Source organism: Piliocolobus tephrosceles, chromosome 11 (assembly GCF_002776525.5).
Source record: "Piliocolobus tephrosceles isolate RC106 chromosome 11, ASM277652v3, whole genome shotgun sequence".
Classification (NCBI taxonomy): Eukaryota; Metazoa; Chordata; class Mammalia; order Primates; family Cercopithecidae; genus Piliocolobus; species Piliocolobus tephrosceles.
Window position 1 is genome coordinate 37,391,527 of NC_045444.1, and position 17,708 is coordinate 37,409,234.

General features: G+C 38.6%; 1 protein-coding gene across 1 annotated transcript in view; it reads right to left on the reverse strand.

Moving 5' to 3' along the window:
* NEB (nebulin) overlaps window positions 1-13,856 on the reverse strand; it is a 215,414-nt gene extending 201,558 nt beyond the window's left edge. Inside the window, exons 1-9 of the mRNA XM_026453974.1 lie at window positions 13,779-13,856; window positions 13,093-13,176; window positions 12,500-12,564; window positions 8,691-8,732; window positions 6,750-6,965; window positions 4,490-4,597; window positions 3,898-4,002; window positions 3,308-3,412; window positions 2,438-2,542 (exon numbers count right to left, since the gene is read on the reverse strand). Of these exons, the coding sequence (XP_026309759.1) occupies window positions 2,438-2,542; window positions 3,308-3,412; window positions 3,898-4,002; window positions 4,490-4,597; window positions 6,750-6,965; window positions 8,691-8,732; window positions 12,500-12,535 (717 nt within the window). The 5' untranslated portion in view covers window positions 12,536-12,564; window positions 13,093-13,176; window positions 13,779-13,856. The remainder of the gene's footprint in view (window positions 1-2,437; window positions 2,543-3,307; window positions 3,413-3,897; window positions 4,003-4,489; window positions 4,598-6,749; window positions 6,966-8,690; window positions 8,733-12,499; window positions 12,565-13,092; window positions 13,177-13,778) is intronic.
* Between the last annotated feature and the right edge of the window lie 3,852 nt (window positions 13,857-17,708).

Genomic DNA, 17,708 nt, shown 5'->3' on the forward strand with positions numbered 1-17,708 from the left:
GATTCTATTTTTATCATACTATTTTCTGCTCCAAAATCTTATGATGCCTCTTATTTCTTACCATTCCATGTCGAAGCAATTTTGTCTGCCTTTCAAGGTCCTGCTGCCAGCATTCTCACAAGTGTCCTCCAAATGAGGCACTCACATCCTTCACTTCCCTTGTCCCTTAAAACTCAGACCTCATTTTACCTGTGTCCCTTTGTTCGAGTGTTCCCTCTACTCGAAATGCCTTTCTTCTTCATCACCACCCATGCTCTCGGGACCACCACCTCCACATGGCCTTCTCTGATTACTCACACGTGTTCTGTCTGTCTTGTAGCAAGTATTAGACTGTTGTTTCATTTTTAACTTTTTTCTTGTTTGATATATCATACTTTTATTTTATCAACCTGATTATAAATTCTCAGAGGAAAGGATGAAAACTGCTTGTAGTACTTTTCTATCCTGCCAGGTGTGCGTGCATAATAGACTTTCCATAAATAACTGCTGATCACTTGATAACAGCCATGCAACAATATTGTGAATCTGTGAGATACAGAATCAAAAAGCCAATCTTGAAAGAGAAGCAAGAAGTACTCACACATTAAAATTGGTACCATGTGCTAGATGACTTCAAAGTTTTGTTATACTTTCTCTATTTCCTAACTTACCAATGAAAGGATAGGAGTGTATCTGTATTATATTTTAGCCAGTTACATGGAAAATGAAATAGAAAAGATGTCCACTAAACTTGCAGGTGATATTAAGAGAGTGGCATTAGAAATTAGACCTCAGAAATTGGAGACACCATCAAATTGGTATGCATAATTTTGGTTCATGGCAAGATCAGACCCTAGATTCCATTAGAAGTAAATCCCAATCAGTCTGAACTGGCTTACTAAGTCCAAATTGAGTATAAGAGGTTCCAGGGAGGCCGGGTGTGGGGGCTCACGCCTGTAATCCCAGGACTTTGGGAGGCCAAGGTGGGTGGATCATGAGGTCAGCAGATCGAGACCATCCTGGCTAACACAGTGAAACCCCGTCTCTACTAAAAATACAAAAAATTAACTGGACATGGTGGTGGGCGCCTGTAGTCCCAGCTACTCGGGAGGCTGAGGCAGGAGAATGGCGTGAACCTGGGAGGCAGAGCTTGCAGTTAGCTGAGATCACACCACTGCACTCCAGCCTGGGCGACAGAGTGAAACTTTGTCTCAATAAATAAATAAATAAATAAATAAATAGGTTCCAGGGATCTAACTGACAATTGAATGTCAAATAACTTGTCACTTTATAATGCAGGGCTCTGCTGAAGACAAGTTGCGGTTTGGATTTCCAACATGGCTTCCCCGCAAATCCAATGGTCCTGTAAGAAAGTACCTCAAAATAAGGGAGAGTGGTAGGCCCAAGTGGGTCTCTCTGCTGCTGCTGCTGGTTTCAAGCCTAAGGACTCTATTAAGCCTTTTAAATTCCTCTAACATATGGTTTTCAAGGTCTAGGATATCAAAATTCTGGCAAGTGGGATCACTGATTTTTCACTACCTGAAGTATCTTCTGATAGCAAGAGCTCTTTGTGGGATAACTATACAAATGTGTTTGTGGTTTGTTTGGGTGTTGTTAGTGTTGTCATTGTTTGTTTAAGACGGGGGTCTCACTGTTGCCCAGGCTGGAGTGCAGTGGCTTGATCATAGCTCACTGTAGCCTTGACCTCCTGGGTTCAAGTGATCCTCCTACCTCAGCCTCCTGAGTAGCTGAGACTGCAGGCATGCACCCCTACACTTGGCTAATTTTTTAAAAATATATTTTATATAGATGGGGTCTTGCTTTGCTGCCCAGGCTGATCTCAGACTCCTGGCTTCAAGCAGTCCTCCCTGCTTGACCTCCCAAACTGCTGGGATTACAGGGGTGAGTCACCACCACACACAGCCACAAATATGTTTTAAGAAGTACACTAGTCAGGTCCCACACACAATAAAAGGGAAACATACCACAATTTGGACTTGATGCTTAGGATAGCAAGGCACAACTCTTCCATAATATTGCTTACTTAATAGATTTGGGAAGGTGGCTATGATTACAATAGGTTTTTAAAAATTGCCACTCTGTTGTCATGGAACAACTTCAACCAGAGCCAAGGGGAAAGAAGAACTCATGCTCCAGGGAGAAGAATACTGGTCTTGAGCTCACAAGCCTAGGCTCTGCCACTAACTAATGTAACCCCAGATTCAGGTTTGCCAACTATAAGAAGAGGAAATTGGACTAGATTATATTTAATATAAAGTATAAATTATATCTAATCTAAATGAGACATCGTAAATTATAACAATTCTAGATGTACTCCTCTGAAATACAGCATTTAGCCTCTTATAAAGAAGAGTTGCAGTGAACATCTGGCCAGAAGATGTAATTCAAGTTCCCCTGACTCTGCACACCTAAATGGTGCCACTTGCATTTCACTTACATCACTGAGAGCTTTCTGGGCCTGGGCAACTCTCCTCAGTTCTGGGCTGTCATTGTAGGGGTAAAACAAACTTTTGTCTGCTTCCCAGTCTTCAGTGTACAGTTTCTAAATCAAAAAACAAAGAAAAAGAAAAGTTAGGAGGAAGTAGGGTCACATTTACACAAAATGCAGTTTTGAATTCATCCATCAATGACCTAAAGAACCAAGGGCGAGGTGAGAGCAAAGGTAAATGAAATTCACAGATAACTTCCCCCTTTCCATCCAACCCAAGTCATTTTTACTGATAGCATGCCCTGTTTTTTCTTATTTTCAGAGGGGCAGATTTGTCTGATTTTGTTTCATCTCTTCTCTGTAACTCTACCTGCCTTGTTGTTGTTGTTGTTTTGACATTATTTGTCATTGTTTATCAATAGCACTTACAAGTGCTAACACAATGTAAGGAGCCAGGAAGCACTTCACATAGTTCAGGGCAATATAGGACACTTGCAAGTTGGGTCACAAAATAAACCTCTAATTAGAGTTAACAGCCAGGGACATCTAAAGTATAGCACAGGGTCTAAAGACAATTTTGAGATATTACTTTGTGGCTCTCTCAGCTGGTTCTCCACAACACCTTTATTTTCCACAGACATTCCCCTCTGCCCCCAGGTTGCTCAGGTTCCCAAATGACCCTCTCCTCACTCTGCCTAGAAGCTTTTCTCTCAGTCCCTTTTTGCCAAGCCCTACCCCTGCAGTCTCATATGTCTCAAGGCTACTCATAAATAGATTGGGAAATTGTATTCCAGATGATCAAGAGTTCACCAAGTATTACATGAAGTATATGATGAGATGACATAGGAAGATAGAAGTGGGGATGGAGCAGGCCCTTACCTTGCTGAACATGGCGGTGTTCTTAACAGCCTGGACAAGTTCAGGGGCATCAGGAGGAAGCAGGTACTTATCCTTGGTGTCTTCCCAGTTCTGCTTGTATAAAACCTAGACAGAAGGAGCAGAGGACCTGTGGCTTGAGGTCTCACCCAAAGGCATGAGGATTTAAACAACAAAGGGAGACTCCTGAAGGCGTCCTTGCTCAAAGGCTGCCATCGTGTTACTAGGAAAACATTGACCATGCCAACGTCCTATACTACTTTTCCTACCATAGTCAGGTTTTGATTGAAAATGCTAATTCCTTTCAATTAAAAATTTAGCTCCTCAGCGTCTTTGGTGACACTGGGACTCCATGCAGCAACAGCCTGGAGCCGAGTCACAGCTGCCTCTTTGGGCAGGGGGACTCTTCCATCCACCCACAGGTTCTACAGGCCACTCATCTGTGCAGCCTTCTTGATGAATACAGGTATTGAATTCACACTACCCATGAGGCTAGTGAGTAGGATCAGGCCTGTTCAATTTTCTCCTCTAAGACAATGCAGAGGTGATGCACATGCTACTGAGTACCCCAGCCATCCATATCATTGGCTTACCTTACTGACTTGCTGCGACACTTTCTTTGCATGTTCAATATCCTTTGCTTTTTCGTCTACGTGACAGATAGTCTTAGCAACATCACCATCCATTCGATACTTAACCTGCTCAAATAATGCACAGAGTTCATGACAGTCATGAACATGTGAGTATATTAAGGAATTTCTTATAACCACAGAGCATTACCCCAATGACTCTAGGTCTGCAACACAAAGCATAGTTTCTGCATTTTAGCTGGAAAACTGTGATCTTCAAAGGAGCACCTGCACTTACAGATTTTCTGCTTTCCTGGCTGGATCTCCAGCCTGCTGCTTCTTGGCCTTACTGTGCTACAGTGTGGAGAACCACAGTGAGTTGGAGCTTCCATCTCATAGTCTCCTGTTAAGCCAAGTTGCTAAACCAAGCTTTTAGAAGTTTCTTTGGGTTCACATTTACAGCAACATGATCTATGGTTCATGCTTTTCTAGATTTGTGAACTAGCTCATGGTAATTCAACTCCTTTTTCTCACAGCACATATTTAAAGCCCACAATTCCCAGCAGTAGGTGTATTTTGAAATGTCCCTATCCTTTATTTCAGCAATACAGCCCACCTCACTGAGTTGATCTTGTACTTTTTTGATTCTGCGAAGTTCTGGGGTATCTGTTGTACTGGCGTATGGCTGTCCTTTTGTTTTCTCAAATTTCTCCTTGTATTTATTCTGAAAAGGATATCAGATATTAGCCTAACAAGACAGCAGCGAGAATTTCAAGCAACATACTCACCCCATCTGATTTAAAAAATCCTTCAAGTTATAACAATTATCAGTTGTAATAGCTTTCTTTTTGTCCCCTACCCTGACTCTCAGCAAAAACTAAAATAGATTTGATAATTGCTTCTCCTAAACATGGTTGGATCTTGGAGACAATACAAATTTATTATAGACTATTGTCTTGGAAATACCCTAAAATGATTCTTTCAATCCTTTTTGTCTGAATGCATGTATAAAAAGCCTAAACCTCAATTATTTTAGAAAATAAGTATAGAAGTTGAGTTAATTCTGAAAAGATTTGATTGCTAATACAATGCAAAAATATTCAATTCAGAAGTTGCAGCTAAACTTCAGTAGTTACGATAGCTGAGACACCAGCTGAATTAATGGCAGGTCTGAATTATATTCTGTAAATTTAGGAATGTGATTTTATTATTTCTGCTGAATACACAATGAATTCTTGCTTTAATGATAATGTGCACAATTTACCATTATAAATGTTTTCGGAGTACTCTTGAGAGGAGTAGTCAACAATCTAAATTATACTATTGATTTGGTTACTAACCACTTAAAAACTATTACAGACCTTTACTGACAGTGCGTTCAGAACATCAGAAATTCTAGGTTCATAGGATCTGAATTAATAAGAATTTATGGCAATATATTGACAAAAAATTCTATCTTTGCTGAATACTGCAGCACTAAAGAAGGTAAGAAAATCTCATTTCTAGAAACCTGTCTTAGATTATTCAAGGCTCTAAACTAGGAATTTACCAAATAGTGAGCTGCTATCATTTAACCAAAAGTGAATATGTATTGCTTAACCTCAATAGGATGTTTTTGACATAAACTTTAGTCTTATATACTCCAATGTTCTCTTAAGCTATATTTCATTTTTTTAAGCCTTCAGAGGACATTCAATCAAGCTACCCAGTGAGACCTCAGCCCATCATAGACAATCAACAAATTAAACCCATTGAAATGTGTCTGAATCTGCTGTCAGTCAGTGTAACTTACAGAACTGTACATGGGAATTTAAAGATCAGGGACCACTGAGAGCAGTGATTTTCAACCTGGGCGCACATTAGAATCATCTGGGCAGCTTTTAAAAATCCTTTTGTACAGGGCTGGGCATGGTGGCTCATGCCTATAACTCTAAAGTTTTGTGGGGCCAAGGTGGGAGGATCACCTGTGGCTAGGAGTTTACGACCACCCTGGACAACATAGCAAGACCCTGCCTCTATGAAAAAAAAAATTAGGAGATCCTACAAAAAAAATTTTTTTTTCTAATTAGCCAGACATGGTGGCATGCACCTGTAGTCCTAGCTACTAGGGAGGCTGAGGTAGGAGGAATTGCTTCAGCCCAGGGGTCTGGGGCTGAAGTGAGCTATGATCAAGCTACTGCTTGATCCAGGCTGGGCTACAGAGAAAGATTCTGTTTCTTAAAAAAAAAAAAAAAAAAAAAAAAAAAAAACCTTTGTGCACAGGCCCAACTCTGAGCCAATTAAACTAGAATGGCCTGAGCATCGTTAGTTTTAAAACTCCCAGGGGGTTCCAGTGTGCAGCCATGGTTAATAACCACTGTTCTAAAGTAGAGCCAAACATTCAGAGCCTCAATTTCAAATGAGTTCTTAGTCTGATCTTGGATTTTTAAAATAAATGTTCTTCTTCACTTTATACCTCTTTATATATACCTTTTTATATGCTGTTAGCTAGTCTACTAAGAAGCTCTTCTGCTGACATTGTTTAAATATGTTATGTAGCTTCCATGAACTGGGCTACATTAAATCTGTATTTATGATTTCATTATTCTAGATTGGCTAATTAATACTGATTAAATACCAATAAATGCTTTATGATTGGCCTTATGCTTATTTTGCAGGAATGATTTCAATAAGAATGCGTTCTTACGCTGCAATGGTATAAATAAACTACATAAAAGGAAAATTCAACAGTCACAAGAGCCTATATTTTGCAAAATAAGTTTTTGTTTCATACAAGTTTGAGAAGTAAAATCCAGCCAGCATCCAAAACAGAGTGGGTTGAGATCAGTAATTTCTTAATAATCAAACTAGGTTAACAGAAGTTGTTTGAAACTTACTGGGCTAAAAAGATCCTGCATTTTCTGACTGTGTGCAATGTAGGGGGTCATGAACTTTGAAGGATCCACTTTCTTCCGGATGACCTTCCTCCTCTCCACCGGCTTTGCTGGTGCTGGCTGTGCCAGTGCTGGCTGCGCCAGAGCTGGTTTGGAAGTTTCCGATTGCTCATAGTCAGACGTCCTTGTCGTTGTAGTCTCATAAATTTCTGTTATTGTCTGAAAATTTGATATTCAACATTGTTGTGAAAGTAAAAACTGTGCTACTGTGATCTCAGTATATATTATTTTAACGCCAAATCAGATTTACATGCCTGGGGTTACTTCTCCATATCTAAGGTAAGCCAAAGCAGGAAATGGCACACTATAGCCATATGAAGGCACATTATGTTACATAAATCTGAATGCTGATTGTCAGGATTGTGTGGAATAAAAAGTTTACTCCTTATTACTTTGCAATATTGCCTTAAGTTTGCATTTGCAGAAAGACACTCAAATACTTCAAAGTAGGGGGAAAAATCAGCAATAAACTTTTTTTTTTTTTTTTTAACAGTTGAAAATCTTAAGTTGTCTGGGTAAAGTAAAAGCAAACTTGAGGTTGGGGAACAAAAGGTTAAGATAATCAAACAAAGCTCAAATTATCGACTTTAATATTAACTTGTAAGTGACTAAGGGAAAATTGGTTGTTTGTTCCACAGGGATTTAGGCATTCTCCACTAGATCAGAGACAAAGAATAATGAACTTTAAAAAAAAATGAATCGCATCAATATTATAAGAGATTTTCATTCCCTTGGCTTAGTCAGTTAATTAATGTGAACTGGAGTGCCATTTACACTAATAAATGCTTAGGTGGACAAGAATAATGATAACAACACAATGGGCTAATTATCCTCACAACAGTCCTATCTATGCAGTAGGTGAGAAATTACTATTTCTTACAGCAGGCTATAGTGGAAGATACTAAGACCTCAAGTTTGGGTCTAGTCCAAGGTTAAAAATAATGCATGTAAGAAAAAAAGATAAGCAGCCAAGTCTTCAATCCATTTCACAGTATCCTTCCCTTCACAGCTAATATCATCTGTACCAAAGAATTCTAGCATCAATTATGAAAAGAGAACCTAGTAAGGAAATTGTACATTTATAAAAACCCCCTCTAGTGTTGGCACATCATTGCTAATAGGTTGTTTTCTGTTTTCTGCCCATGATTACTAAGGCATAGTTGACCGTGAGAAACTAACCAAATTACAGCATCTACAGATGTTAGTTTTTATGCAGTCACAGGTTCTCTGAACAAGCTTCAGGATTAACCATCCATATCATGCTCAAAGAGAAACAGCTGCATGCAGAAAATGTCATGCTCAAAGAGAAACAGCTGCATGCAGAAAATAAAGCGTGAGAAAGGTATTTCACCTTGAAAAAAAAAAGAGCTTGAACTTGGACTATTTATGGTAATAGCTTATTTAGAATTCCTAATGTGCTAAAATCTGAGTAGCATTTCAATGCATCATCAGGGACGAAGCCTTGGAGGCACCATCCCTGGTGGCAGAGATGGTGACCTACAAGTTACAACTCTACACAATAAAACTGCTCGTCCCTATGCCAATCACAAAGCCAAGGCCATCCCCCCTGCCGCTGTTGGAGAATGGTGATAGCCACTGACATTATTATAATTAGCATCACCTACACAAAAAAATCCCACAGGAGCAATAGGGAGAGCCACCCTCTGCCATCTTGGGCTTGTTGAATAGGAAAAAAAAGGTGAAATAATCCATCAAACAGGTAATGTTTGCGCTTTCACACCAGCTTCTGGGCACAGGTAGGTGAGTGATCCTCTGTCAGATAATCCCTTTTGCCATCTTTGTGGCCCTGGGAGTATGAGAAAGGAGAAAGCTCTTCCTGCTTTAATGAGAATGCAGTTTATGCAGCTGTGGGCTGGGCCTTACCTCTCCCGGCACCTCTTCATAAACCACTTCTTCTGTGTAGTACTGTAAATAGAGCACAAAGGCATTGGCAAGAGAACCAAAGCAGAAACCACCTTTCCTGTACCTCAGCTGAACCACTTAGGTGACTGCACTAGCTCGGTTGATTTGGAATGTCTGTGGGAAAGGGGTAGGTGAAGGAGCCTGTTCATATTTTGGAACCCATCTTCACTTTGTAATACTTCAGGAAAGCTAAAGTGAATGCCATCCAAATGGACAAAGAGATGCAGAGGGCTGAGAAAAGTGTATGAGGCTGTTTTTTAATCAAGAGAAGCTATTTTACTTTACTGGGACATGGAAATTTGTTTTTATGGTCACCAAGATAGAATTTGCTGAGAAGAGAATACAATAAGAAGATTCTGAGTGTGTGGGTTGGGCAGAGAGGAATTGTGTTAAAACTCACTGTTTGCAAACTAACGGTAAACTAAAACAGAAACTCGAGTGTGAATACATTTTTAAATGGATTGCATCATGGAAGTAATAAGATCCCAAAGTATATCCACATCTCAATTATTCCTATACCCTCCTGATTAGTAAGTAATAAGTTTCTTCTGGAGTGATGCATGAGTCCCCTTCAATAGTGTGATTGTCCTAAACAGAGTGGTGCTAATATGAAAATTGGTAAACGCGAAGGAATGAAGGGGAAAATGAGAAGATTCCTCATCACGAAGTGATGAAGGGAAAGGCAGGCTGCAATTTGCCATAGTGGCTCTGAGGTCATCATGGCCTGCATGACGGATCTGAAGCCAGGATCTAAAACTGAGTCTACTTTTGTTCTACTTCTGACATCACCAGCAATAAATAGATGCAGAAAGGAACTGGCTGACATTTGGTTTCAGATGTGTAAGGAGAGAGGAATCCTGTCCTTAGCTTCACCCTGCTCTGTAGGGTGAACAGAAGGAGAGGCTCGTTTAGGCCAAGCACGTGAGGAAAGGGATAAAGATGAAACACTTGGCTCATTTCTTAGTAAAAAAAAAATGGATATATAACACTTTATGCTTCATTTTTCTTATCTTTGACACCAAAACATACAGCACTCAAGGGAAGGGAAAACATTAAGATGCAAAATTTTCCTCAATGACCTGTATTCTTGGTTCAGTGAAGTGTCATCAGATTACTTAACCATTGTCAATAGGCCGCCTGCGCTATTTCACCTGCGTTAACAATTGTCTGCCGGGCGCGGTGGCTCAAGCCTGTAATCCCAGCACTTTGGGAGGCCGAGACGGGCGGATCACGAGGTCAGGAGATCGAGACCATCCTGGCTAACACGGTGAAACCCCGTCTCTACTAAAAACTACAAAAACACTAGCCGGGCGAGGTGGCGGCGCCTGTAGTCCCAGCTACCCGGGAGGCTGAGGCAGGAGAATGGCGTGAACCCGGGAGGCGGAGCTTGTAGTGAGCTGAGATCCGGCCACAGCACTCCAGCCTGGGTGACAGAGCGAGACTCTGTCTCAAAAAAAAAAAAAAAAAAAAAAAAAAAAACAATTGTCTAAAACTTGCCTAATGTTCCTCATTCTTGTGCTTTCTTTACTCTTGAGCTATTGTTTTAATTTAAAATCTAATTCTGCCTGTATGTCGTTACACATAGCAACAAAAATCACAAGCACTGACAGCACTGAAATTTGCTTCTTTACAGTTGTGACTTTCAGCACATGAGAAACATCATTTGGACACTCTAGAAAATATTGTTTGATGCTGACGCCACATCGAGTCATTCCTCCGGTCACACAAAACATCAGTGGCTTCAGAAGAAATATTAAAATAAAATGGAAGATTCACAACTATTTTGGATTTTCTCAGCACCCAAGTTTAAAAGCAGCTCCTTGGAAACCATTCAATTTTACCTTTTCTGGGCTCTCACCATTGGTAAATCCATCTTAGAAATACGCTTATAAAAGAGGCAACATTATTTAAATGGTTGGCATTAACTTGTATGCCAAATCTCGCTCTTTTTTTAGAGCTGTGCCACTAATTAGATAGTACATCCTTGCTTCTTTCTCTTTCTTTCCAAGTTTAAGTTGGAGTAGAGAGAACAGTAAAACTTTATTTCAATGTCCAAGATCCCAAGGAGATATATTTTTAAAGCCAGTTCTTCTCTGTTTTCTGCATATTTTTAAAGCTAGTTCCTCTCTATTTTCTAAAATCTTCCCTGGCCATTTTTTTGAATTCTCCACCCTCCTATGCTCATAACCTTTTTTGAGGTCAAAGAGATCTCAGTTCAATACTTTCTGGCAGGCAGTCTATTCATTTATCACCTGCTGGTTAGACCCAGAAGCTGTAATGGGAACAAAATGGTAGGGATGAGATGTCTAAAAATACCCCCCTCCTTTTTTATGACATCTAGTTGAATCAATCAAGTCTAGCACTAAGGACAATTTCCAGTAGCAAAGGTACACAATTATTTTAAGAAAGACAAGGAATATTTAAGTTGGAGAGTAAAAACTGTTACTGGGATTATTATCATAGGGAAGACAATTTAATTAATAATTATATTAGTGTTTGATAATGATATTTCTGACCCTTAGGTACATAAGCAAAATGTACACTAGTGATGATATCAGCATGAAAGATGTGGTCATCAGATTTAAGCCAGAGAGGTTGAATGTTACATTGTATGAGATTCATTCTATTTTTTTCCCTCATATCCTTCAGTAATAAAAGTAATTTTATTTGTAGAATAAATAAAATTTTCTTCATCTAAATATAGACTGGTCACTAAAATAATTTTCCAAAGACTAATTTTGGTACTGCCACCTAAAATTTGGTTCTGGGTAGCTCTTACAGTTAATTTCAGTCTTATTAAAAAGCACAGATTTTCACAACTGCCTCCAAGTGCCTTAGGCATTTGGAGATTTTAATGTGTTTAGATCATCATCGTTAATTGGTAATTACTAAGCACATTCAGATTCATGGCGCTGTATTTATGTGCATTATAGTTCCAAGCCTTTAGATTTTATTTCTAGAATGTGAAGCTAAAGGCAAGAGCCGGTGAGGAAAAACTGTAAGATGATAAAAACAAAAGGATATAAAAAATATAAAATAAATTATTAACAGCTTTGTAAAATGTGTTAGATGTCCACCAATAATTGGAAGGAAAATTTTCAAGATACTCACTATAGTCTTTGTTCTTATTCAAAATTCAAAAGCAAAAACTAGTCTTGTTCACTTAGGTAAGTATAATGAAGTTGGTGGGAAGGTGTGGCTCCAACTATCACTGTGAGCTTCATACTTCATATTTGTGTGTATGTGTGTGTGTGTGCACATGTGTATGTATTATGTATAAGTCTCACATATGCATATAATTTCATACATATGATTATTCTGAATATTTAAACCATGTTTCCCTATAGATGATTAGCTAGTTGAAGCAAAGAATAAGGAGTAGATCTTTTCCTCTACTGCTATGCAGACACTAAGAGACAGAGTTCCGTTTTCAGAACTTTCTCTTCATCTCTGTCCCTTTGAACATCGGAGTTGGGAACTGGGGAAGAAAGTAGTTTTAGAAGACGAATTAAAACCTGCCTTTACTCCAACTTGGTTTTTGAGAGCTTAAAGAAAAGCAAAAGTGGGAAACAGTGATATTTCCTTTCAATTCTAAATCCCACGTAATTATAGTGAAACTGAACATAAAATATTCCTTTCTTATGCTTTAAATGAGGACTCTTTGTGAAGTTATAATAGACAATGTATTTTTCGAATGATTAATTCACCTGCATGGCTTTGACTGTCACTACATAAAATAGTTTGCTGTCAGTGTTTTTTTTAAATCTTACCTCCACCACCTCCTCATATTCTTCGTCATCTGCCATTTTTCCAGAGTAGTAGTGGCACCTACAAACTTTTCATATTCCACACAAATGAAAACATATTAGAGTCTATTCCCAGCACGTAAATTATCTTATGACATCATAAAAATAGAATTTGAAGCTAAACTATTGCACAAATTCATATATTGTTGCAGGCTAAAGGAGAGAAGACATTTAAAATACAAGTATAAACAGCAGAAGCTTCAAATTTCTTTCTCTTTATTCCTTCAGTGTTGGGAATTGCTACTTCTACATAATCAGTTTAGTTAAAATTGTAAAAGGAAATTGAGGTAAGGAAGTGAGAGAGTTTGGACTCAGGGAACAGAGAATTTAAACTTCCAAACACTTAGAGAAAAGACATTTTCCAGCAAAACATTTAGTGAAAGAAGGCCAGCTTGGGTTTCAGAAGAAGCTGAAATTTTTCCCCAGCACCAAAATTCTAAGAGGGCTGACTTAGTTTTCCATACTGCCCTGATCCACTGTTTGCTGTATATCTTGGGCTTCAAATTGGAACCCATAAAAATACATCTGTCAATAAATTTTAAAAGAAAAAAAGAAACCTCAAGGCAATGGAGTTATCTTCTTCCCGAACACCATCGGCTTATACAGACTTTTTCTTTAGTTTCTGTAGCTCTCGTTCAAACCTGAAAAATAACAAAGTTGTAAAGCATTGACTGAAGTACATATAGGATTGTCAGTCCTTAGCCTAAGCTTCTAATATAGAAAATAGCAAAAGGATCTCTCAAGGCCTCTACAGTTTGTTGCCAGAGAGTGAGACTCTTGATATGAAGTGGATGATGAGTCGGAACAGCTGTCCCTTCATCCAAAGATGTTTGCCATGTAAACCAATATCCTGCAGTGGCTGGTTTTGTTAAGCTAGCGAAACTGCCACTCCTCGGGCAAATGAAGCCCAGTAGAACAGGATAAATATAGGAACGTAGAGCAATGTATCTTCTTTTTCATACTAATATATTTAGGGAAAAATACCAAAGGCAAAAAAATGTTAGACAAGAGAGCCGATTCAGTCGAGCAATAAATTGGTTAGCAAAGGACTTGACTCTAATCGCACACTGTACATAGCAGATATTAGTAGGGCCTTAGTAGGGCAATGGGGTTAGACTCTCCTAGCCATATTTCTACCACTAATTTCCTCAGTTATGGCCCAAGCCTTTGAAAAATACTTCAAGGGAAGTTGTGGAACATCTCCTGAAAGAGTATTACAGAAAAAGTCATAAACTGGCCTTACCTTCAATCTACCAAATAAATTTCCTCAGCAGCAAAGCCTCTCCCAACTCTCCCCTCCTGAGAACCCCAGGCAAAAGCCAGCGTGATGCCTGGGCTCCGAATTATCATGTGGCAAGAGCAACCAATCAGATCCTGAGTTGCTCAAATTTCAGAAGCTAAATTTACCAAGTGATCTTCTGAAAACCACCTGTTCATCAATTCCACTAAAGGATAAAGGGTAACAAATTGCTTGCTTAGAACTATTCAAATGGAATCAAATTTTACCTAACTTCCAGCCTATGCAGTTCAATTTTAGGTTGAATTTCCCATTTACTGAGACCCCTTTCGACGTCATAATCATGCAAAAGAATTTAGTAGAAAATAAGCATGACTTTGAGAGGCTTTGACCCTTCCATGACTGTTTTCTTCACGTCTTTTGTCCAGTCATGGTGGTAAATGTACTCACCCTGGTAAGGTTCACCAGGTGAGTACAGGTAAGTTACTGGTGTTAGTGTGAAAGAAACTAAGGAATAAGACCCAGTAAACATCAAGTTGGCAAAAGCAATTTTTAAAAATGTGATGAGTGAAGCTAAAGGTGAAAATATTTGACGATGGCACTAGATAAGATATCCATAGGGTGTAATTAGAAAGATTAGACCCCATCATTTTTCTGTTACTAAACCAGGAGGGTTTACCCAAATCCTGTTTAGCACCTTCTCCCTCCTTAGATAAGGCAAGCTGCTAGGAATACAGAACCTCTGTCGTATGTAACCGAGTTAGTGATTTTTCTATTAACTCAGATGACTCCTGGCTCCCAGAAGCAACATGTGAATGTGGACACAGACAGGCTCAATTTCTGAACAACAAGAGCAGATAAAATAAAATTTCTCCTAACTTATCAGGAGAAAATAATGCCCTATTTGGCAAATCCGAATGTAAGACATTTCCTTCATAAAAATTATCTAACAATTTTCTTAAAACTTGCCTAATGTCTCTCTTGCACTTTCTTTGCTCCTGAAGGATTTTTTCGAATTTAAAATCTTATTCTGTCTGTATGTCCTTACACATAGCAACAGAAAACACAGGCTCTTATATGGCAGAGAACTGCTTTTTCTCTGGGTTGCTCCTGTGTTGAGACAAAACCCTGTGAGTCACCTATATCTTGATATGCATTTGAGACCAAACATATTGCAATCTTTTTTTTTTTTTTTAAGTTGAACATCAGAAAGTAATCTCGCTGGGTGTGGTGGCTCACGCCTGTAATTACAACACTTTAGGAGGCCGAGGCGGGCAGATGTCTGAGACCAGGACTTTGAGAAAGTAATCTCATATTTCAAATATATGTACCTCTTCCCCCTCCCTGATTCACATGATAATAAATAGAATCTAACTAAATTTTATCATCTTAACTGATTATACCTGTTCATCTTGTATGTTCTCACAGGTCTTATGACCAAAGGATATTTATGTAATATGAGATCACTCACTTGGTAGCTGCAAACTAGAATTGTGACTTACTAGTCATTACATGCTTTAAAACATGTTGTTGAATTAAAAAATAATACAGGCTCATATTTTAAAAACATAGAGTACAAAATCATATAAAGTAAAAAATGAGCATTGACCTTCTAAGTCATTTTTAAGTTTCAGATATTTTCAATATAGATATTGACATAAATCAATATACTTAATATGCAATAGACATCTTTTATGAAACATCACATAAACATATCCTACTCTAATTTCCACAAATAATTCTATTGATTGGATAGAGTATAATCGTTTAATCATTACTTTATTAATGGACAGCTAGGTTGTTTCGAGGTTTTTGCTATTACAAAATAAAGCAAAACAATGCAAAACAAAACACACAGTAAGCATCCCTGTGCATTACCTTTGTATACTTATATGAAATGTATCTGCAGGGTAAATTTCTAGAAGTAGAATTACTGAGGCAGAATATATATGCACATTTTGAAAACTGATAGACATTGTCAAGTTGCCAGTCAAAATCCTTACACTATTTTATGTTTCACTAACACAGAATGAGGGTTCCTATGTATACACATCTTGATATCCTTAGGGGTTATTAGTCTTGAAAAATCTTTACTATGTGGGCTGAATGTGTCCCCCTAAAATTTATATGTTGAAATCCTACCCTCCAATGTGTGGAAAGTGATAGGGTCATAAGGGTGGAGCCCTCATGAATGGGATTAGTACACTTATGAAAGAGGCCCCAGAGAGCTGCCTGGTGCTCTCTCTGCCATGTGAAGTTACAGGGGCAAGATGGCCAGCCACAACCTGAAAGAACGTCCTCCCTAGAACCCAACCATGTGAGCACCCTGATCTTAGACATCCAGCCTCTAGAACTATGAGAAGTATATTTCTGTTTATAAGCCACCCAGCTTATATGATTTCTGTTATAGCAGACCAAATGAACTAAGACACTCTTTATACATTACTTTTGAAACCATTATATGAGTAAATAGAAGTGCTACAGATGAGCAGAACCTCAAACTCCATACACAGTGAAGTGTGCATCTAAAAAGTTGGGGGGGGGGCGGGGAGTGGAGAAAGAGTGAGTTCACATGAAATTACCCTGGCTTAGATATCTTGGGATAAATTCCTCCTAAAAGAAAGCCCCAAAACCCCTGCTAAATTGGCCCAATGCAGGTTGCTCTAATAATTTGCAAAGCATGTCAGAAGTAAGAGACTCACAGGAAAGCTGTTTATATTCCCACCATGGTTACACAGGGGTGAGTGTATCAGCAAGCAGCTTACACTTCTCTCCGAGTCACACTAGAGAAAAACACTGCCACCTCCTTACTAAACTCTGCAGATTCTAATCTGGAATGATGCCTTCTAGAGATGAAAGAACAGCTTTATTTTCCTGGCCTATCTATGACCTCTTCTATGGAACAAGAGTACACTGACACCCTGATTTATTGGTAGGTTCTTATTATATGCCTTGCACAAAGTAAGTGTTCAGTACATGTTAGCTATTATTATTTTTACTATCATTATCATTTTTTACATTATATTGGAGGCTTCACTCTTCTGTATTTAATTGAAATACCAAATATCTCGAAGCTTCTGAAATCAGACAATACTTAGTCTAAGAATTTATGAGTACAAAGGCATTTGACTAGAAGCTTGTACAACTGGCTACAAGCCAAAGCAGGGCAGTTAGGTGCCAATATCAGAACTTCAGATAATGCTTCTCTAAATATGAAAATATAGAAGTGTCATGCCTGGGGACCAAAAAAGACATGATAAGGGAGATGGGATTGTAACAGTTTTTGTTGTCATTTCTTTGATTTCATTATTTTAATTAACTTCTATATGGACATAGCTTAAGAATCAAGCTTAAGTTTTGTAAGACTTGTTACTAAATCAGCACTTCCTGTTTCCTCTATTCCTTTTTCCCCTCCCTGGAGACATAACTTTGACTTGGTTAGCTGAATCTTTTGTTATATTCCTTTACACATTTAACAAACTGTCTACATTGCTCCTTCCTGATTTTTCTTTTTTTCTTTTTAATTTTTTTATTATACTTTAAGTTCTAGGGTACATGTGCATAACGTGCAGGTTTGTTACATATGTATACTTGTGCCATGTTGGTGTGCTGCACCCATCAACTCGTCAGCACCCATCAATTCGTCATTTATATCAGGTATAACTCCCAATGCAATCCCTCCCCCCTCCCCCCTCCCCATGATAGGCCCTGATGTGTGATGATCCCCTTCCCTAGTCCAAGTGAGCTCATTGTTCAGTTCCCATCTATGAGTGAGAATATGCGGTGTTTGGTTTTCTGTTCTTGTGATAGTTTGCTAAGAATGATGGTTTCCAGCTGCATCCATGTCCCTACAAAGGACGCAAACTCATCCTTTTTTATGGCTGCATAATATTCCATGGTGTATATGTGCCACATTTTCTTAATCCAGTCTGTCAC